The sequence below is a fragment of the Fukomys damarensis genome, unplaced genomic scaffold (genome assembly GCF_012274545.1).
Source record: "Fukomys damarensis isolate Sample0158 unplaced genomic scaffold, DMR_v1.0_HiC HiC_scaffold_11, whole genome shotgun sequence".
NCBI lineage: Eukaryota > Metazoa > Chordata > Mammalia > Rodentia > Bathyergidae > Fukomys > Fukomys damarensis.
The window spans coordinates 453,310-470,604 of NW_022900923.1; the positions used below are offsets into that span (position 1 = coordinate 453,310).

Genomic DNA, 17,295 nt, shown 5'->3' on the forward strand with positions numbered 1-17,295 from the left:
ATTGACACATTTTTATTTCCTACCTTGCTCAAGCTTCCTGTCCCTTATATTTGTCGTTGCAAGCTAAGACACTTGCCAGGCAATCTAAACAGTTTTGTGCCCCAGTACCCCCACACCCATTTTCTCTGCAGATTACCAGGGATACAGGTGGGGGCTATAGAGGCAGCTTGAGCAGACAGTTCTGATAGGATTCTGATCCTGGTCACAGAAGGGGATACCTGGTGTACAGCACTCGAGTAGCCACTGCTGGCTGATATAAAGTGCTGCAGGACTGGGACTCATCACTGGATCTGCTTCAGGCATAGGACAGACTGCACACCCAACAAAAGGCTGGGCTGAAGGCTTTCTGGACAAGACCCTTTCTGGGTGGCACAAAATTGGACCTTACAGAAGTGGCATGCATACTTGTAGCAGTGTGGTATCCTATCTGCTAGTCCCGTAACAAACGCTATGCAGGCCACACCGGGGCCAGTGACATTCCAGGCTCCTGAACCACATCCAGTTGATGAACCAACAGCTAAGCTAAAGTGTTGGGACACTAATTAGGGTACATAACTGGACTTGGTGGTAGTAGCAACACAGATATAGACACTGTCTGGCGAGAGAGTGAAAAGGGAAATGGGTTGAGCTAAGAGCCATATGGGTTGAGGTGGCTCATGAGAACTGGCCACTAACTATCCACACAGATAGCTGGGCTGCTTTTAGAGGCCTGGGCCTTGGATGGCAGGTGGCAAAAGGAGCACTGGCAGGTGCCTCGTAGGCCACCATGGGGACAACAGACAAGGAGGGAGGTGTATGAAATAACACAAAATGAGTCACAGCCACTAACAGTCTTCCCTGTGGCTGCCTATGCCTATTAAGTCCCCAGGTAATCATTAGGCTAGTGCACTCACAAATGTGCAAGCCACTTGTCTCCAGAAACCTCAGAAAGTTCTAGTTATGGCCTCCAAAAATGGACACACTAGCTGCAAAGGTACACAAGTCAACATGCCCAGCACAAGATTGGCAAGTAGATTATACCAGATGCATTTTAGAACTGAATGGTGAGTTCCTGCCACTAGAGACACAGTATGCATTAGCTGCAGGACATGGAGAAATCAAGGTAAGACTGAGCTGGCAGCTTCTCCTGAGGGGAGGACTGTTCCCAGTGGCCCTGCTCAGTGCTGAGCCACACATGGCACACTGTCAGCTTGCCATCCAGGTTGTGCGTACTGGAGCAGAAGAGTCACAATGGTCTACTTTCCAGTTGGACCATAATTCCACCCAAGGGAAGGGACCCATATGCGGTATGGTTAGGTCAGGACAAAAACCAGTGGCCATGACAGAGAAGCACTGCTGTTTTGTTAAATGGATATGATGTGTCAGCAAAACTTCCATCTAAACATTTGTGTCTGCATCCCCAGCTTACTGTGGCTACTTGCCACAGCCAAGAGGACACCTTCTCACGGGGCAGTGACCACAGGGGCAACCCACAAGTCTCACTGCTGGGCCTGTGGCGACCATTTCCTCTTCCCTCTTTCACTCCAAGAAGCATGCCCTGAATGTGTTGCCTTACCTCCACACCCCCTCAAATTGGAGCAACTTTTTGCACCCACCCCTCATACTGAGATGGGGCCTGAAAACATTTATTGGGGACTTATACTCTTGTTGATATTTGTGTCATTGTAGGAGTGGGTGCCACCACTGTGGTCTGGCTGGTTGCATGGGATAACATCCCAGAGCTCAGCTCTCAATAAAGGAGATAATGCTTCCTCCAAGGCCCAGCAAAGGGGGTGGGAAAACCTTAAGAGGTGGATGAATGGGTCGAGTATAATGAGACTTGCCCTCCAAACCGTAGCCAAAGTAACTACATCTGTCACAGGCCCACTTAGCTGTCCAGTACACCCTCAACAGGTGCTGAAGCTGTGCACCAGACTAGCATGGCAACACTGTAAATCACGGCAGTTAACAGTGCTCAGTGAGACAGCAGTTTCCTGATAAGGATGAGGCGGAAGCAGAGGAGCATTTTGCTTAGTACTGCTTTTGATATTGCTTTTGTGTTTTAACCAGAGCCCTATAAGCCAGTGGTGTAGAGAAGAGGGATGAGTGGCTTCAGTAGTGCCACAGCCCGAGAGTCAACCATGCTCTGCAGGCAGTACCCAGTAAAGCCATTTACTAGCCAAGCTGGACTTGTTAAAGTCATTCTTGGGACGCTGGCTCCTTAGTTCAAAGAGAGACATATCTTTTACATTTCTGCAGTAAATGCATGCAATAGCCACAAAAAGGTCTCAACAAACTTTAAAACACTGAAACTATACCAAGTATCTTTTCTGATCATAGTGGTATAAAACTAGAACTCAAAAACAAAAGAAAAAACCTTTGGATAGTATACTAATGCATGAAATTCAACAAAATGGTCCCCAAGAACCAATGGGTTCATGAACAAATGCAAGAGGGAAAGGAGAATGGAGAGTGACAACACAACATAACGCAGCATGAGATTACAGCAAAAGTGGTACTCAGAGGGAAAATTACAAAAATAAGTACCAAAATGTAAAAATACGTATCAAAAAAGTAGAGACTCAGGATAAACAACCTAATGCTGCATCTTAAAGAACCAGAAGGGGAAGGGCCGGGATTTAGCTCAGCAGTTTGGTGGCCTGCCTTGCAAGCGCAAGGACCGGAGTTCAATCCCCGGTACCCCCAAACAACAACAACAACAAAAAAAAGAACCGGAAGGGGAACAAACCAAATTCCAAGTTAGTATAATAAAATAATAAAGATCAGTGCAGAAATAAATGAAATAGAGAAAAAAATAATTCCAAAACATCAATAAAACAAAGAGTTTTAAAAAAGATAAATAAACTTGACAAACCTTTAGATAGGCTAAAGAAAAAAAGAGAGAGAAGACTCAAAATCTGGGACAAAAAATGAGATTTTTAGAATCAACACCCTGGAAATACAGAGGATCATTACAGACAATTATGAAAAACTATATACAAAAAAATGGAAAAATGTTACAGAAATGGAAAAAATTCCTGAAGACATACAACTTACTAAAAAATAAATCATGAAGAAACAAAGCCTCGATAAACCAATCAATAACAAAAACATTCTTACTTATGAAAAGCCCATGGCCAGATGGCTTTACTCCTGAAATCTACCAATTAACCAAGGAACATCAATCCTTTTCAAATTATTTCAGAGTATTGAAAGGGAAAGAATTGTTCCAAGATCATTAATTTGATACCCAAACAAGACAAAGAAACAACCACCACAACAAAAGAAAGAGAAAGGAAGGAGGAAAGAAAGAAAGAAAAGCACATAAATGTGAGAGAATGAAAAGATGAAAATAAAGTGTTTGTAGATGGGGAGGGGAGGAGGGGGTGAAGGGAGGGCAGAGGTAATGGGAAAAAAATGAGAATCAAGACTTGCCATGTAAAGGTACATGATCCCAACAATGAATGTAACTGTACTGTATCCCTAAATGTACCAATAAACTCAATTAAAAAATAAATAAATAAAAAAAGAAAGAAAAGCACAGCACGGCAAGCAAGCTAAAGACCAACATCCCTGAGGAACACAGATGCACAAATCCTTAACAAAATACTAGCAAACCAAATCAAGTATCACACGAGAAAGATCATTCCCATGGTCAAGTGGGATTTGTTCCAGGGATGCAAGAGTGTTTTAACATGCACAAATCAAAAATGTGATACATCATAGCAACAGAATGCAGGGCAAACAATGTGTGATTATTTCAATAGACAGAGAAAAAGCTGCTTAGAAGATATTTTACAGTCTTCTAAATTTATGTAAAAATAAACTAAATAAATTAAAACAGGTAACAGAGTTTGTAAACAAAAAAAAGATGTGCTAAATAAATAAAAACTGATAGGCTGACATTAAATTTCTAGTAATCTAAGAAAGAAAACACAATTTATGAAAATAAGAAGTACACTAACTGGGGAATAATCTCAAGAACATGAAACTGAAACAATCAAGACAGTGTTTTGTTCAACTCCACATTGATACATTTTGCAACTTGAGTGAAGTGGGAGTATTTGTGTAGTTTGCTAAAATTGATACATGGGGAACTATAAAGGCGAAGTACACTTATTTCCACAAATTAGAACTAAGAAAGAGGTATCCAGTCATAACGCTCCTAGTCTAAATGATGTCTAAGAAAAAGTCTTACAGACTTTGCTACATGAGCTAGAAGTCCTATTTTTTTTGTAAGTGCTTCATGAATGCTCAAAAATACTATGTGCTTGTTGGGAAAAAAGTTATACATAGCCTATTAATTATATTTAAAGAAAGAATAACAATAAAGCTGTTTAGACTGTATTTCCCAAGATAAATTTAATAAACATTTTAAATAAATTTAAGAAAACATTTTAGTAAATTTAAGACATCACCAAGTAGAGTCCTAGGGAAAGTAATGAATACACATTATGTTTAATGGCCTGACACCTGTGACAAGCAAGGGACGCTAGAAAACAGGGAGCTCAGATGGAAAGGATAAGGAAGAAGAGTTGGAAGCAAAGGGCAGGATGTACTGGGAAGATGACCCAGTAAACGCTATTATGATGCCAGAATAGCTAGCTTTGATTTGTGTTGCAGGAAACACTAACACTGGCTTTATTAATGTTATCAAACGTGTATTTTAGAGAAAGCTCTCCTATGGTCACACGGAGACAAAAGGGAATGCAGGGAGTATATGGATGTCCTGTAATAGTATTAGCAAAAGATGCCAAAATCCTACCAAGCTTAAAGCAATAACTATGAAGGTGTACAGTTAAGAGAAGCATGAAGGATTTTACAGCTATGACATATATTTCAATAATTACAAAACATTCACAATTTGTCTTTTTCATAACTTATCTAATTTGATTCTCAAAGTAGGAAGAATAGACACAATATCATCAACTTAAAAATTAGAAAATTGACAACTAAATATGTATCAGCTTTCCTCATCTAAAGGAACAGGTCGTTCTTTCCATTATAAAAAGCCAGATAAAGCCACCTCCTCTCCAGGGGACATACATGTGGCCGAATATTTTAATATGTTGCCATATTATAATATGAATAAAGTATTTCAGGAAGAACTATAGTATTTTTAATCAACTAATTTAACTTACTTGGCATTCTCCATCTAAGTAATTTATGATTATTTTCAAAAGTCTTATTACCTCCAAAGTCAGCTGATTTACTTTTGAAACTGTCACTCCAGGAAAAACATCTCCTAGGATATTTTCAAAAAGTGGTACATATTCAGGAGGAAATTTTGATAAACTAGTTTCTCTTATAGCCTCCATTATGATCAGCGTTTCTTCTGCTTCCAAAGGATTGTCACTGGTATCACTTCAATGGTTGGAAAAAAACCAAAAGAAGTTAGTAGGTCAGCTCTGCTACCATTGAAGACCGCTCAAACTCCTCTGTAGAGTGGCTGCTCCAACACCTCACCCTCTCCCTCACTGCTCACTGCAGTGTAGTGTAGTGTGGGTGGGATTACCCCGGGCCCCACTCCAGCGATGGTGTTTGACTGGTCTAGAACTGTATGTGTTTCGCCATTCTTTAGCCACTGATACAAGGGCACTATATCAGAGAGGGGTTTTAGTTGCAAATAACAGAAATGAATTTAGGCTAATGTAGTTTTCTTTTTAAATTGATTTATTGAAAATCTATAGGAGGACCAGAACAAGGCTCGCAGGCTCTGCAGCTGGGAACAAAGGCCAAAATTATGGCCATCGTCTTATCGGACATAGCTGTGGCTCTCAACAGTCCAGAGCATTAGTGCCTGTCACACCAACGATGGATGCTAGAGCTAGAACTGCTCACTACCTCTGCCACTCCTAGCAAGTGCTGTCACCTGTGCCAGAATGGTTCTCTCTGGTGGTGATGGGGGGGCAGTAGTACTGGGGATTTAGCTTTAAGGTTATTACACTGAGCTACATTCCCAGTCCTTTTTACACAGGGTCTAAGTCACTCAATTGCCCAGGCTGGGTTCAAACTTGCAATCCTCCTCAGTCTCCTAAAGTGGCAGAAGTATAGGTATATACCAACCCCCCTAGCTCAATGATCCTGTAAGAAGTACTTTCACAGATGAAGATCTCTACGTGTCCCTCCCATCCTCTTTTGTACGGATATCTGAAATTCTTCCTTAGAATAGTTATACTTTAGGGGCTCCCCCCGCGGGGGGCACTGAGGAGTGCACACAGGAGTACTTTTACCTGTGAGACTGCACACTTCAGACAATCAGAGTGGCCAGCTTCAGACTTCAGGAAGTTGGGAGACAGATACCAGGACCCTGATAATTTTCTTTTGTAAACAATTGATTAGTACATGTAAGGTATATAATGCGATGACACTCATCATTGGAAAACTGCACCTTGACATAACCCATCTTGGTCCTTAGTTTTCCCCACTCCCCTGCCCTCCCTTCTGCCCTCCACTCCTCCTTATCTGCAAACACTATTTCCACGTTTTGTCTCATGTTAATCCCATTCTCATCTTTCTTTTCTCCTACCCTTCCCATTTCCTCTTCCCCTTTGTACCTTTTCTTCTTACTTCACATTACACATTATATCTTTTTTTTGGTTGAGACAGGGTCTCACTATGTAGTTGAGACTGACCTGGAACTCACTATGTAGCCCAGGCTGGTCTCAAACTCACAGAGATCCTCCTGCCTCAGCCTCTCAAGTGCTGGGATCACAGGCGTGCGCCACCACACCTGGCTATATGTTATACCTTTTAGTCTTTACTTACACTTTCAGTTTCTCACACTACAGAAACTATTTGGTATTTACACATGTGCATCCTATTTATTTTGCTTAAGAGTATCACCTCCATGTGCATCCATTTAGCTATAAATGGCTCGTTTCTCATTCTTTATGGCTGAGTAGTAGTCCGTTTTATTAAACACACACACACACACACACACACATTTTCTTTATCCAGTCTCCTGCTGATGGACAACTGGGCTGCTTCCAAGTTTTAGCTATTATGAATCGTGCTACTGTGAACATGGGTGCACATGTTGTACAATTCTTTTAATCATGTGGGGAAGATAACCAGCAGAGGGATAGCAAGGTCAAACGGGACCTCCAATCCTAGTCTTTTGAGGAATCTCCATACTGATTTCCACAGTGGTTGCACCCAGTCTGCACTCCCACCAGCAGTGGAGCGGGGTTCCTCTTTCCCCGCAGCCCCACCAGCATTTGTTATTGTGTGATTTCATGACAGCAGCCATTCTTTCTGGGGTGAGGGGGAATCTCTGTTGTTTTCATTTGCATCTCTCAAATGACCAGCGATGTTGAACATTTTTTCATAGGTTTGCTATTTCTACTTCTTTGTCTGAGAAATGTCTGAGCTAAATCCCCAGCCTGAGAAGCTTTCTAATAAGAAGAGATCCCACTTGTTGATTGTTTGTGCTAGTTCACAGGTAAATGAGGTTTTGTTCATAAAATCTTTTCCTATACCAATGTCTTCAAGAATTCTACCTAACCTCTCTTTCATGTGTACCATCTCTTGAAGGGAGAAAATAACAGCAAAACTTACTCCAGGAATATTCAGTCTAGTTCAGGTTTCTCTCACTGCCCAATCATCTCATCCTTATCTATACAGCCTTAATTTCATGGACTTCTTTTAGTTGGCAGTGGAGACAAAGTGGAGCAGTACTAGCTCATATTTTCCCCCCTGGGTCTCTTTACAGGTTTATGCAACTGTCCTAGAAAGTACTGCTCCAAATTCTCAGGACTCCTCTCCCATCTTCACCTTCATCTCCTGTTGGAGTCTGAGGATCTGCTCCCTTCCTCTTCTTCTCCATCTTCCTTTGTATTCTGTGATCCCTGAGCAATGGCATTTGGCCTAAGTCTCTGATGAATCTGTCTCTGGAGGCTGCAGTTCTTGCTCAGCTCCAAGCCCTTCGTACAGAGTCCACTGGGCTTGGGCCTATTGTTGAGGACACACTCTTGGGCTTAGCATAGGCTCCCACTCTGTCCATAGCACGTCCTCAGATGGCAAATTGTTATGACTTGTATCTAGATGTCCTCGCAAAGCCTCTTGTGCTCATAGGCAGTGCTTTTCTATTTGTATGTCTTGCAGTGTGTGATTCTGTACTTGTGCAGATTTCATAAACGGGCTCATCAGTGCTTGCATGGACATCTGTCCAACCAGCTCAAGTGTTCTGTGTTCTGGACAACTGTGAGACTGCCAGTACAGCCAGCCCCAAGTACCTCTGAACAGAACCCATTTGCTTATTTTTTAAATTACTCTATGTTTGCAAAACATCTCTTTGTAACGGGTATCCTGACAGGCAGTATCTTGATCATGTTTTATCCTTTGCTCACCCTTCAATCTTCTCCTTCATCTTCTAATCTCCGAGTCTGCCTTTGTGTTTCCTACCATCTTTCCCTTATGTTTTAGGTCTCTCATATAACGGACAGCATGCAATATTTAACTTTCAGCATCTGACTTAATATTATGGTTTTAAGTTTCATCCATTTTCATGCAAATTTTATTGTTAAGGCTGAATAGTAACTCACTGTGCAGATTAATTCTTTTGGGACTGTATCTAGGAGGAGGATGGCTGAGTCAAAAGGTACTTCTATTTTTAGTTTTTTGAGGAATCTCTGTACTGATTTCCATAATGGGTGTACTAGTTCATACTCTCACCAACAATGTAGATGTGTTCCTTTTTCCTCATTTGCTTAATTCTTTAAAAGTCATTTCATTAAGTTTTCCAACAAGTAGGAAGAAAGTGACACTCAGAAAGATTAGTGTGTCCAGTGTCATACAGTCAGTGATAGTCTGAGGTGGGATTTGGTAAAGTCTGACTTTAAAAAGCTATGCTTATAAGCACTCCAGTATTGAAACAGGAGGTTTACAATGGATTGGAACTGTTAAGTCATGTTTCTCTGAGAATAATCTCAGTATTTACTTTGAACAAGTTTTGGCAGAAAGAGTCCAAATGAGGTTAAAGGAAAAGGACCACACAAGAGAAGAAAAACCGAGTTTCAGACTTCCCTGCTGGTAATAACTATGACCTTTTAGTATTTTGCCCTCAAGACAAAGCTTCCTTTATTAAGATGGTGATAAAGAATGACCAGAGTTTATTTGAAGATGATATTAAGTACAGACAACAGCCCAAATGTTCATCAACTGATGGATAAATATGTAGTTTATTTATACAATGGAGTACTACACTCTGCCATAAAGAAGGAAAAGCTTGAGACATTTCTAGCTAAATGGATGCACCTTGAGACCATATTCTTAAGTGAAATAAACTGGATACACATTTAAATACTGCATTGTTTCTTTGGTGTGAGAAACTGAAAGTGTAAATAAGGATAAAAATGTGTAACAGATATTGGGAAATGGGAAGAAAATGTTCAAATATGGAGGAGAATGAGGGAGGGAAAAGAGTGAAAAGAAAGGACAAGAAAAAATACAGAAGGAAAAAATGGAAACAAACCTTTTGTAAATAAGAAAGGAAAGAGGAGTTGGAGGGGAGGTGAATGGGAGAAAAAAGGAGATATATCATGCATAGGTACAAATACCCCATAATGTGTTATCCTTATGTATATCTAAAATGTACCAATAAAATTTTAAAAATTTAAAAAGTACAAACAGAGCAATAATGACTTAAAAGGTAACACTTCCCTAAAATTCTACAAGAGTAATTTTGGGGATGACATGTAAAATTACCATGAATTTGTTGTAATTTAAGGATAGTGAACATTTTAGACACATGTTAACATGTAATTAAGATTCAAGGAAGATAGTTAATGTGCTAAGACTCCTGTTAAAAGTGTTGAAAAGATTTTAATTCTCCAGCTATTATCAAATAAACCAATCCTACCAAAGAAGTCCCAGAACTCCAGCTGAACAATTAATTTCGTTTCTAAATGAAAGACATCTGGAAAAGTCTTTTAAGGAAGAGGGAGAAAATTGCCCATGATAGGCAGATAAAAGTAACCTCCCCAAAATACATTATTTTTTAATCTGCAGACTCTTGAATATTACCTAACTAAGCAAGAGTATTACTTTGTGTATAAATAGATGTGGTTAAAAAAAAAAGTCTTTAGCATTAACCCTAGACCAGTGGTGGTGAACCTATGGCACATCTGGCACAGTAGGCTGTTTTGTATCACTGAAAGCTCTAAAAGATGTGCTGTCACTGCCTGAGACTATCCAGCTCTGAATACAATCCCGGTTACATGCAAGAATCTTTTATCCTACCTTTTAATTTGTCTTTTGGAGTTCCTGTATCTTTTGATTATTTAGAAATCTTTTCTTTTGTGGTTACTGGATTTTGAATGTTAGTTTTAAGACTTCCGCACTCCAAGGACAAAAAAAGACATTTTATTTCTTCAAAATACTGTTTCATATTTTTTACACTTTGATCCTTTAGAGTTTACCTGATAAATGATGTGCCATGGTTCTAGCCTGATCTTCATCCAGATAGTTTACTTTTCTCAACATCAAATTAAGTAAAGGATCTATTCTTGTCCCCAGGTTTATGATGTACTAAATACCCAATGCATACAGTCCTGTTCCTGGATTTTGTATTGTTTCAGTGGTTTGCCTATCTACTTATGATCCAGTACAATATTTTGAGTTAAATTGAATTATTTTAGTATGTCTTCATACTTAGGATATTTTCCTTTTATTGCTCTTTTAAGTCTTTTATTTTTAGCTGGCTTTATTTTTCCATTTCAACTTTAGGAACAGCCAGCCTAAAAACAAAGAAGCCATTTGGTGTTTGTAATGAGGAGCATTTCCATTCATAAATTAACATTTAGAATATTTCAATCTTTATGATGTTAAGGTCTTTAAGATGTTATGTTTTGTGGTGCATTATTTTAGTTACCTACATTTTCATTTCTGCCTTTGGTTGTGCTATTGTTTTCCTCTTCTGTGTTTTACACATTTCTCAGGTAGGTAGAGTTATCCCTTGGTATCCAATGGGATTGGTTCCAGGACAAAAACAAATACTAAACGTTTCTGTAAAATGATATATCATTTGCATATAAACTATGCACATCCTTCCATATACTTTAACTCTAGATCACTTATAATTCGTAATTCAATGCAAATGCTATGTAAACAGCTGCTATACTGTATTGTTCAGGGGATAATAGGAAACAGTCTGTACATGTTCTAAACAGACACAATTTTTCTTTTCAAATATTTTTAATCTGTGTTTAGTTGAATTCCTGGATGTGGAAGCTGCAGATACAGACAGCTGATTGTTCATAAAAGTTTTGTGTTTCTCTTTAAATTACTGATCTTCTGAGGTTGTTTATTTCACTGTTTTTTATTATATAAAGGTGAAGCATTTTTTTTTTTTTAAAAGAAAAGGCTCTACTGGGGATAGGCACTCAAGTGATTTTGTGCACTTTTGTCTTCTTTTCTTTTCTTTCACATTCTAAAATATCTCTGCCATAGTTTAGTATGCCTCTCTTGGGGTTCCTTGTTTTAACTTTCATTATTACTCAAAAGTTCTACAGATTGTTTTTTCCAGTGGTACTTAACTCCTTCTGACCTAATGATAATTTCAAAGTACAACTTACCATTTAAACTCCTGTTTCTTCTTTCCAGCCATTATTAAAACTGTCTTCAAAGACCTCAAGCCAAAATCATAATGAGCCTATCAAAATTAAAATACTTGAGTTATTAAAGGACATCAAGGAAAGTAATTACAGAAGTATATGAATTTCTGATCACCTATGCTATGAAAGGAAATAGCCAATAGGAATCCAAGAAGCCTCAAATCTGTTTTTAATATGCTCACTTTTTCACATAATCTTGTGTTCTTAAGAGTCTATGAGTGGAAGGTAAGGTCTCATTAATTTGCCAAGACTGAATTCAAGTTATCCTGTTTCTCAACCTCTTGAGTAGCTGGGTCTACAAACATGTGCTGTGGTGCCCAGCAAAAGCCTCTTTCTTAAAAGAAAGAGTAACAAGTGTTAAGAACCAGCAGAATTAAATTATTTTTGAAGTAGAAAGAAAAACTGAAAGAATACTGAAAAGAGAAATGCATCTTGCTGTCCAATCCATTTTGGGTTAGAAACAAATATTCATTATCCCAGAATAATTATCAAATTGTAGTATTCAAATCATGGGCACCAGTAACACTTTGAGAACTTCTTGGAAATTCATCAGAAATGCAAATACAGTACCCCAGTTCCACACTAGATGCACAGAATTAGGGACTTGGAGTAAGGCCTAGCTCCTATGTTTTAACAAGTCTTCCAAATTATTTTGATGTACAATAAAGTTTGAGAACATTGCTCTAGACGTTAACTTCCTTGTACAGAGAATACAATCTACACTCAAGTTGGCATACGGCTTTAAAAAAAATCAGTACATGTTTGCATTATGTGATTACATTCATTGGGGGGAACTGGTACATGAACATAACATCGTTTTTCATCCTCTTTCCCTCCCCTTTTTCTTACTCCTTGATGTGATGATAGAATTCTTGCTCCACCATATGGGATAGTTCCAAGTCACTCCTGGACCAATACCAGAATTCTTAGTCATTTTTATATGAACAATCACCTTTAAATATTTTGAGAAAAGCAGTTCCTTACCTGTTGTGATAGCTGTTTGCTAGCTAATTCATAAAGGCAAGCTAGCTTTCCAGAGAGTGATTTTGCAGTTTTGAAACCAAATGAAAATAGCATTATTTCAGCAATCATTTGACAGTGGGGCACCACCATTGCCACTGGGCGAAACAGAGATTTTAAGTTACCTGGGAGCTCTACTCGCCCTCCGTATCTTAAGAGGAAAAGAAAAACAAACACATATCCGTGATTTTTCAAATGATACTTTCCCAATAAATAATTCTATTGCCTTTCTATGTGACCCATCTGAAAACAAGAAGCTGATTTTTGTTGTAACTTTTATTTCATAGAGCTATTTTCTTCCCTTGTCTCAGCCCACAATTCACTTCCTAACATCTCTCTCTCTCTCTCTGATTTCCTGGACTAAAGCAGCATTCAATCAGATATTTAATGAACCAGCTCAACCTTTACTCCTCGCAACTGCCATATTCTTATTCCCATCAGCCTTTCTGCCTTGCCCTCTTTGTGACAAAATGGTGACTTTTTCCTTTCATTCAGGACATTCATGAAGTAAAAGTGTTCCTTGGTCATATCTTAATGTGAGTTCACACATAGGAATAAGTGCAGAGTTGCTATGAAGTGGCTGCTCATAAATGGTGTGGGGAGAAGGTGTGGTTTCAGAGGAGTGTGGAGATACCAGGCACTCAAGACTTAAAAGGATTTTGGTCTGTCTCCACCAGATTCACTGATACATACCCAGGATTCATGGTGATAAATACTGCACAAGACATATTGATACAAAGTTCTTTTCCATCCAGCACAAACCTACAAGACATTAGTCTTTACTGAAACTGTCAAAGTACAGGTCAAAGTACATTAAAACCACAGGGACAACTTTCTTAAGGCTGTATAACATTTAAACACAAACAAACAATATTAGGAAAAATAATGGTAACAGAGAGAAGAGGCTTGAGTTAAAATTGTGACCCATGCTGACAGAGATATATTTGGTCTCGTCTACAGAAGACAGAAGAGCTTTGTGGGACTGAGGCTGGAAGGTACTTGTGTCAGAGTTGACTTACACAGGCAAAAGGAGCCTGGGGAGACCTTTGAGGAACAAGACAGCCCTGCTTGGATGACAGAACAAAGAGGGCACAGCATAGATTTCTGCTTTAGCATGGAACACAGAATACTTCCCAAGTCTTTCCCTTCCCTAGTTAAAAAAAACTCTGGGACCCCTGTGATAAAGGGACCTTGGCATGGCATCAGAGTCCTGTATTTGGCACGAGTTGTACAGGCAATGACCAAAGACTGGGACAAAATCCGGGGAAGCCTTGGACATAAATCAAGCAGTTTACAGAGGTTGAATGTAGTGAAGAATGGGTGAAATGTGGGTTACTGTGAAGACCAGCTCCGACCACTGACTCGCGAGGTCTGCTGCTAACAGTAATTTGAAGTGAACCCAGAATAAAACACACAAATTAAGGCCCATTATTCATATTTTGGATTATAACAGTAATTTTAAACTCACAAATCCATGTGTGTCCAAAAAGTACATAATGTGTTTTCCTGAATTTATCTGAAGAGAAAAACGAATTCTGCTGGTATTACTAAACAGTAGCAACCCTAACACGTGTATGGTTATTGCAGAGTTTTGCAGTAAAAGCATCTTCATCAGGGCAATGAAACAAGGGCAGGGTGTATTTCAGGTGTGTGGCCCGCAGTACTTTATTTTTTAAAAAGGATGTAGATTAATTAATAATAAAAAGGCCACGGTATTTGGTTTCTTTAAACGCGACGTCCTAAGAAGAAAAGGCAAGGGAGTTTAAGAAGGAAGCACCACCGTAAGTGGGAATCCCAAAGCCACCTGACGGAGTGGCTGTCGCGCGCCGCCTTCAGCGCCAGCATCTGGGCGGCCAGGGCCGCGAGCACCTCGGCGCCCACACGGTTCAGCTCGTCCAGACAGCACCAGGCACCCGACTGCGCCAGTCCGTACACGAACCGGCTTACAATCTGGAAGAAGAAAACACAAGACTGACAGGGCGCACTCCCGCTGGGACAAGGCGGTAAGCAGGGCGCTTCCTCCCTGGGCTGCCGGCACAGCGCCCACAGCCGACCTGCCACAGCCGCGCTCTGGGGGGCGGGGGCCAAAAGTAGCACACACGCAGCCGTGCGGCCGGACGGAAGCCGGAAGCCGGAAGCCGGAGGGGTTTCTGAGGAGGACCCAAAGACTGGGAGGAAGGGTTCCAGGCCGGACCCGCGGACGCCTGCGCCTGGCTGGAGTTTGGGGTCTCTTGCTTTGTGAATGTCAGCAACTAAAACCGAGGGAGAACGCGGTGGAGCTCCTCAGAGCGGACCCGAGGGCTGACACAGCTGGACGCCTGCCAGGGACCAAAGCTGCTCCTCCCCGGGCAGCAGAAGGGCAGCTCGTCTTCATTTAAAACTTCCGTTGTCCACCATGGGATGGGGAGGGAGACTAAGAACATGCAAACCGAGGTGCAGGGCTGGACTATAGCGAGTAGAGAACCTGTCCCAGCTCACGGCCTGGGCTCAATTCCCAGCATCACAAAGAACACCAAATCGCAGAGTTAAATGTGTGACAGACATGCACAGAGGTACATGAACTTGTAATACGCATCTTGAGTGTTAGGTATTAATTTGCAACCAAAACAGCCTGCCGTAAACTCGCAATTATTGTCTATATAAACTCATGTTTGTTTTAATCATAAATGATATTAATGATGGTTTTGAGACGACTTAGATTTATATTAATGAACAGTACTCTTATGTACTTATATGCCATATAGGTTTTGTTTAAAAAGAATCCCACTGTCAGGAACTTGGAAAACTGCCACTATAAGGAGTTCAGTCGAATTAAAATAAATATACAGGTATATAGTGTTGTTAGTTTCTATTAAATTCTAGGTTTGTGTTTTATAATATTTTTAAAGAATATTATTTATAGCTCTAGCTGGGTGTGATGGCACCAGCTTATAACCCCAGCACTCTAGTACTAAGATAGGAGAATCACAGCAGGTTCAAGGCCAGCCTGAACTACATAGCTAGTCCGTGTCTCAAAACAAACAAACAAAATATACTCCCCATATATGTGTGTATATACTCAATATATATAAGATATTTTTTCATTCCTGTGATGGTTTATGTGTACAATAACTTTTCCTGAGTATGTATAAGTTTTACCTTATAGTCCAGATCTTCGAAACAGTTGAAGACTATACAGTGTTTACCTAAAGCCTGGGAAACAAAAAATATTGTTTAAAATATTTCTTGAATTATGACACAAAATACTAATAATAGAACTGCAAAAGTGATAAAAGGTCATTATTACACTTTTGAGAAGAAAATTGTAATATAAAAAGATGAGTTAGATGTCAAATGTAGATATTCACATAGTACAGTGTAGTTGATTAGTTCATACAGCATCAAGGTCATATGTTCACACAAATTTACAAATAAAAAACTAAAAAGAAAACATGCTAGTGTCACAAACTATATTTTCTGCTTTTAGTTACTATTTCTCTTTCTCTCTCTCTCTCTCTCTCTCACACACACACACAGTGATGTTATCCTTCACATGTTAATTCATATAGAAACATTCCAAGTGAAAACAAAGCATGTGTAGGCTGAGATCCCAGTCCCCCACATGATAGGCATTCAAAAACTACCTGATGAGCTGAACTAATGAATATGTTAGTTAAATACAGTAAACATCTTAATAGCAGAAATGATGTAAATTTGAGGTACCATTAAAATTTGTGTGATAGAAATAAAAGAAGCTTCTTTCTGGATTTCGAAGCTACTTACTTTTGCTAGATCTTTAACAGTCTCAGTTTTTCCTACACCAGCGGGACCAGCAGGCAGCCTCCCAGGTTCCAGTTCAGTGCTCTAGTGAGAGTGAGCCAGCAGCGTTCTGTGAGAGGCGTTATAACCAGCCTGGTGGTGCAACCCAAGTACTCATAGCCATAAGTGAAGCTAGCATCTCCTTGAGACATATAACACAACCTTTGTTTTTCATTCCATTTATATTGCAAATGTCTGAAAGCAATATTTAAATGCTTACATTGTTTGGGTAAAACATTTTTATTACTTTTCACATGCAGAAACAAGATTAGAAATGGAGTATGAATGAGAAAACAAATAGAAATCAAAATATAAAAATAAGTGAGAATAGGGCTGGGGATGTAGCTTAGTGGTGCTGCACCTGGAAAACATAAGGTACCCAAAAAAAAGTGAGAATTAATATAAAATTGAAGTACACTGGGTAAACAAAAAATTGCCACAACAAAGGCACAGCAGCAGCATCTGTTGAAATGAGAAAACACAAAAACAAGTCTCAAAACCAGACTTCCAGATCACCTAAGGCAACCACTAGGGGAATAAGATGGAACAATCTGATAACCACATAGATCCCCTAAACTGGCAACAAAAGAGGATATCAAAAAAGTGAAATCAGAAATTATTTTTCAGACAGCAAGAGAGATTGTGTCCATAGTGAAAGATATGATTGATAGCTGTAGAGCAGATACAGATTTTAAAAATGCAACAGGTGGAATCCCAGCATAGGAAACAAATGAAACCCATAACACAGATGCAATAGTTATCCAGGAGATTAAAAACTCTATTGAAAGTTAATGCAGTAGAATGAGCCAATGTGATGACAGAATATCAGATATAGAAGGCAGAATTGCCGTTTATTGATACAGTTAAGGTAAACAATATAATT

At 39.5% G+C, this 17,295-nt stretch overlaps 1 protein-coding gene across 1 annotated transcript in view; it reads right to left on the reverse strand.

The window, feature by feature from the left end:
• The window catches only part of LOC104875073 (dynein heavy chain 14, axonemal-like), a 62,893-nt gene that overhangs the window by 26,868 nt on the left and 18,730 nt on the right, over positions 1 to 17,295 (reverse strand). Inside the window, 8 exon segments of the mRNA XM_019210428.1 lie at positions 5,172 to 5,343; positions 11,556 to 11,632; positions 12,579 to 12,765; positions 13,308 to 13,376; positions 14,419 to 14,564; positions 15,753 to 15,806; positions 16,377 to 16,429; positions 16,432 to 16,607. Coding sequence (XP_019065973.1) covers positions 5,172 to 5,343; positions 11,556 to 11,632; positions 12,579 to 12,765; positions 13,308 to 13,376; positions 14,419 to 14,564; positions 15,753 to 15,806; positions 16,377 to 16,429; positions 16,432 to 16,607 — 934 coding nt within the window.